This window comes from Capra hircus, chromosome 6 (genome assembly GCF_001704415.2).
Source record: "Capra hircus breed San Clemente chromosome 6, ASM170441v1, whole genome shotgun sequence".
Lineage (NCBI taxonomy): Eukaryota > Metazoa > Chordata > Mammalia > Artiodactyla > Bovidae > Capra > Capra hircus.
This window is the reverse complement of record NC_030813.1, coordinates 16,320,969-16,326,321: the sequence shown is the minus strand read 5'-3', so window position 1 is coordinate 16,326,321 and position 5,353 is coordinate 16,320,969. Positions and strand designations below refer to the sequence as shown.

The 5,353-nt window shown below is 47.0% G+C and overlaps 1 protein-coding gene across 1 annotated transcript; it reads right to left on the bottom strand.

Moving 5' to 3' along the window:
* On the bottom strand, positions 949 to 3,696 carry LOC108636262 (proline-rich protein 2-like). Its single transcript, XM_018049911.1, has 4 exons — positions 3,615 to 3,696; positions 3,192 to 3,463; positions 2,096 to 2,819; positions 949 to 1,020 (listed from the first exon to the last, which is right to left on the bottom strand). The coding sequence occupies exons 1-3, from the start codon at positions 3,694 to 3,696 to the stop codon at positions 2,154 to 2,156; spliced, it is 1,020 nt and encodes a 339-aa protein (XP_017905400.1). The 3' UTR covers positions 949 to 1,020; positions 2,096 to 2,153.

The window sequence follows — 5,353 nt, the reverse complement described above, 5'->3', positions numbered from 1 at the left end:
GTAAGTATCATATTCCTGAACATGAAAGAAAATGTGAGACTTACTTTCCTATACATGATGATAAACGAAACTAATTTGTTCAGAAATACATTAACAACATTTATCTGAAATAAAAATCTCAAGACTCATTCATGACTTCTTTCAGCTGAAGCCACTAGATACTTTCCAATAGACATATTCCAAAGGCTTCTAAATTGTAGGTTTACAGAAGACTGACCACCAAGCCTCAGAGGTCTGTGAAGGAAGATTTAATGATTACCCAGAGATTTTGATTCATTGATGTCTTTCTCCTCCCTCCTTCTACTAATATAGAAGGAGGTCACTAATATAGTTCCCTAAAGCCACACAGAAAAATGGTAAAAATGTAACAGCCTTTTCTGAGAAGTCATTGAGAACACAGTAGTTCATAATGAGAAGCTCAAGATAAAAAACTAATTTCTTTTCAGTCTTCATTGCTATAGGATAGGAGAGAGAACCTTTCCTATAGAAAATAAAAGCAGGCAAAGAAGTGAAGGTGGTTTGCTAACATGATCGTCCATCAAGGGGAACAAACAGAAATCTGTACTAATGCAGTATCAGCCACTAAGGAGTTCAAGTTTAATGCTCTCTGCGATCCTTCTCACTATAGATAACAAAAGCAAGTAAAACCAAAGAATAACTTTGAATCTGTGAAACTAAGAACTTTGTCTTTGGACATCATCTTGCAGGTATTTTCTCTGATGAAGATCTGTATCTTCTTTGCTTTCCCTTAGCAGACCTTGGTATGCTGCTTAAAATAATATTTGTGGCTTTATCTGCCATTCTTTTACCCAGACATGTTGATTTTATTAAAGTAAGTTGGGTCTGCATTCTTTCTTTACTATTATTACAGGTAAATTTGACAGACATAGGACCTTTGTTTCAAAATGCTCTGCTATGGAGGAAACCTTATGAAATAAGTTCCATTTTACCTGCCGGGCAATTGCATTCTGAAGGTGCTTCTCTCGCGATTCTTATTTTAGCCATATGTTCATAGGACTTCTGGAGGAAAAGAAGAGGTATTAACAATCATCAGTAGCATTGCAGAGAAATGGATTCTTTAGGGACTCTCTGGCTATATGCCTGATTTACCAGCCTGCATAACTAGCGTTTACATATGTATTTGGTCTCTAGTCAAAAGGTAACAGTACCCAAGCCCTAAAAAAAAGAAAACGACCACTAAGATGCCATCAAGACTGTGGGACTTGTATAACATCGTTCTTCATTCTTCAACTACCATCTCCCTCCCTCTCAGCTCAGGAATATGCGGTCATTGTACAGTCAGTATTAACATGCTGCAGTTTTAGGTAAGCTAAGAGTTTTAAAACAACCAATATTTTATACATAAATGTCAACTGCTTATCATGCTGTGCTGCCACTACTGCCAACAACCTCTCTATTGGAAGAGCAGGTCCCAGAAAATCCCTAACTGTACTCTAAAGCACTCCTGGTTTTGATGAACATAACACAGATTCCTTTCAACTCTCAACTCCAATGGCTCTGCATTCACAAACACCCGTGGCACTGAATCCTTTACCAAAAATAAATAAACAAGGCGATTATTTTTTTCTTTTTAAACATTTAACATGAAAACATGCAATGTGTGAATAAAATTGCATGTAGTTATTTCACTTTTAAGAGTAATTTCCAATCCTATTGCTATGTTAATAACACAAATGACCTTAACCTTCTTATACTGTATAAAGGATCTAACAGACGTTATCTCTGCAAGGAATATTCTCACAACATTGGGAAAGATTCACACACAGCTTCAGAAACTAGACAGAGCTAAAACGCCAGAGCGTAGGTGCCATTCTAGCCACCTTTCCCCCTTTTAGACTTCCATATATGTTTAGCATGCAAACATTAAGAAGAGTAAGGGAAGATGATACAGAGAGGGTGGTATGAGAGGATGTGCACATACAAATATATGCTACGGCAAGCAGAGATGGTGGCCTACACATATGTGTACACAAGCCATACCACATCTGCACACGGTAAGGCAGAGGTTGGTCATGTGCACAGAATCACGACTGTAAGATGTTATCCACGTACAAAATACCCCAGCCTTTCACACCTGAGCCAGAAGTCGCTCCACTTTCTCTTGCACCACTGCTTTGAGCTGATCCACACAATCAGGCAGCACACGGATGGAAGGGTCTCCTTTGGCAGACTCGAGGGCAGCGATCCTCGCCTGGAGGTCGTTGGTTTTCACCCCCAGGTACACACAAGACATCACGGCCACCACCGACAGGAGGGTCGCCAGGGCCGCGCACGGCGACACGGGGCGGACGCAACGCTGCCCCGCTGGGCTCCGGTCCTCTGAGCCCGGCTCCCGCCCCCCGCCTTTCCCTGCTTGCTTCTTCACCAGCATTGTGGTGGGGTCGGCTGTCTCGGCTTCGCCTCCCACCCTCTAGCACTTCCAATAATCTTGAAAGAAAAAGGGTGATTCCTGCAAAGTTCGTCCCGATAGCTGCACAACTAGTTGGCGGAGTCGGAGCCGGAGCGCAAGGATGGATCAGCGCCGAGAACCGCAGACCTGGACCATCCTCCGCTTTCTTCTCCCCTCCCAGCTGCGAGGGAAACGCACCCTCAGTCCGCGGACCGGGGGCGATAAGGTGAAATCCAGAATGAAACCCACCCCCCCGGTGTCCCTCCTGGCCCCTCCGAGGTTGGGGACCTCCTCTGAAGAGAGCGGCCGCGTGGGGTCCGGGGGAGAGCGGCAGAGGCGCTGCGAGGGGCCGCCGCTGACCCTTGCCACAGAGCCCCGGACCTGTTGCGCCTGTTTCCCTTATTTCTACCTATTCGGTGTTTTATCTCCGTTTCCCACCTAAATTCAGTTCCAGGCAAAAAAGGCTGACACAGACCGCGAGAGCGCAGTGCAAAAAGGGTGGCCAAGTGGAGAAGAGCAGAGAGGAGAAAGAAATACCCAAGGAGAAAACGCGAGTCGCGAGGCCCGAGTCGCGGCCGCCCGAAGTATCTCCGCAGCCCGGCGTGTGCGAGCCTTAAATACCCTTCGGGATGCTCGTGTATGAGCGCGCGCGCGCTCCGACGAGCGGCGTCCCTCCCCCGACCCACTCTTGGCGAGGGGCCTCCAGCCCGCGGCTCTCGCGGCAGTGCGCCCCCCTTCCAGAGGCGGGCAGAAGCCCGCCTTATTAGCATAATATATTCACCTTCGCCCAGCCTGTGGGCGGGGCCGGGGAGAGCCCCGGAGGGGCGGGCCGCTCGGGTGGGAGCCGAGCCGGAGGTCTTTCATTAGCATAATAGATGCAAATAACTGGAGCTGCCAAGGCGATTGGACAGCCGCTTGGCGGACCCTCCCTCTGTCTCCGAGTAACTTCAGCGTCCCCTAAGGCCAGTTCGCCCCGCCTGGGCCGGGGGCCGAAGCAGGGTCGGCAGTTGGGGGATGGCGATCCTGGCTTGTTCTGACTCGGCGCCGTGCCCCCTCTTTATCCCGGTTAATTGTGGAGAAATGGCCTCCAGGAGGGAAGAGGGGGAAGCAGAAAGCTCTAGCGCGCTATGTCTTCCCTCGGAAGCAGTGGCGGGAGCTCCGGCAATCCCGTCTTGGAGCAGAGCCTTCTTCCCTCCTCCCTCACCTTCCCGCATGCCTGGAGGCCGAGTGTCTGGCTGGCGCCTGAAGTACATCTCCCCGCTTCCCTTGTCTTCCCACGGCCGCATTGCCGCCTCCGACTCCGGAGGTTCTCTCTCCCCTCCCCCAGTTTCCTTCTGGGTTGCTGGGGTTGAGCCTCCTCTCCGCCCCGAGCTCCTAATCTGTACTAGGGCGCTAATGCATTTTCCCGATTCCCTGTTTTGTGGGACTGAAGAAGGGAGTATTGAGGTACACACGTTTCTCAGAATTTCTGAAAGGACTGAAGAATGAGGTCAGCTTTTCCTTTTACCTGTCCCTCCTCCTGCTGAGTCCTCTGGATCAAATTACAAGTTCTCCAGGGGGCTTTTTGAAAGTAGGTAACAAGCAGCATTTCATATCTAATCGACTTCAAAGAAAAAAACAATTCTACCTCTTACTCCAGAGTTCCTTCTTAGCTCCTTCTCCCCACGAGAAATATAACATCATGTGTTTCATATCTTTCTTAATCAAGATTAATCGGCAAGTTGTTGCTCACTCTTGTAAACAATCAACAAAATAGTAAACTGATATGTCATAAATGTAAACAGGTATTGCTAGGTACAACGGCTTCCCAGGTGGCTCAGTGGTGGAGAATCTTCCTGCCAATGCAGGAGTCGAAGTTTCCATCCCTGGGTGGGGAAGAGCCCTTGGAAAAGGAAATGGCAACACACTCCAGTATTCTTGCTTGGGAAATCCCATGGACAGAGGAGCCTGGTGGGCTACAGTCCATGGGATTGCAAAGAGTTGGACACGACTGAATGACTGAACAACAGCATTACTAGGCGTGAAGCAAGGTAGACATATTTCAACAACCTTGCTGATGCCAGGCACAACGTTGAAAAAATTAGGGTATAAAACCCAAGTCAGAGGAAAACAGTGAATTCTGCTATGAAATCGAAAGCCTAATTCCTTACATTTGCATTACACAATGAATTACACAGTAGTTCTCATAGAGGGGCTCCACACTTGAAACATCAGTATCTTCTGAGATCTTATGCAAAATTCAGATTCTAGGCCTTCACCGACCATCTAGAGCCTCTCAGGTGGTGCTAGTGGTAAAGAACCTGCCTGCAATGCAGGAGATCTAAGAGATATGGGTTCCATCCCTGGATGGGGAAGATTCCCTGGAGGAGAAAATGGCAACCCACTCCAGTATTCTTGCTTGGAGAATCCCATGGACAGGAGGAGCTTGACGGGCTACAGTACATGGGGGTCTCAAAGAATCGAACACACCTGAAGCAACTTATGCACCCAAAATCTACTGACTCAGAAACTATTACTAATAATCAGAAACACTGCAACCTGTATTTTAACACGTCTTCCTAATGATTTTGAGGCACACTAAAATTTGAGACCACTGGAGTAACACTTTGCAAAATATTTTCAAATACACTTTTTCATTTAAAAGACATAATCCTGTGACACAAGGAAGAAATTACTGGCTCCATTTTAGATATAAGGAAACAATTTTCAAGTCCCATTTAGCTATGATTAAACATGCTTCAGTATTCTTGCCTTGAAAACCCCATGAGAACAGTATGAAAAGGCAAAAAGATAGGACACTGAAAGATGAACTCCCCAGGTCGGTAGGTGCCCAATATGCTACTGGAGATCACTGGAGAAATAACTCCAGAAAGAATGAAGAGACAGATCTAAGCAAAAACAGCACCCAGTTGTGAATGTGACTGGTGATGGAAGTAAAGTCCG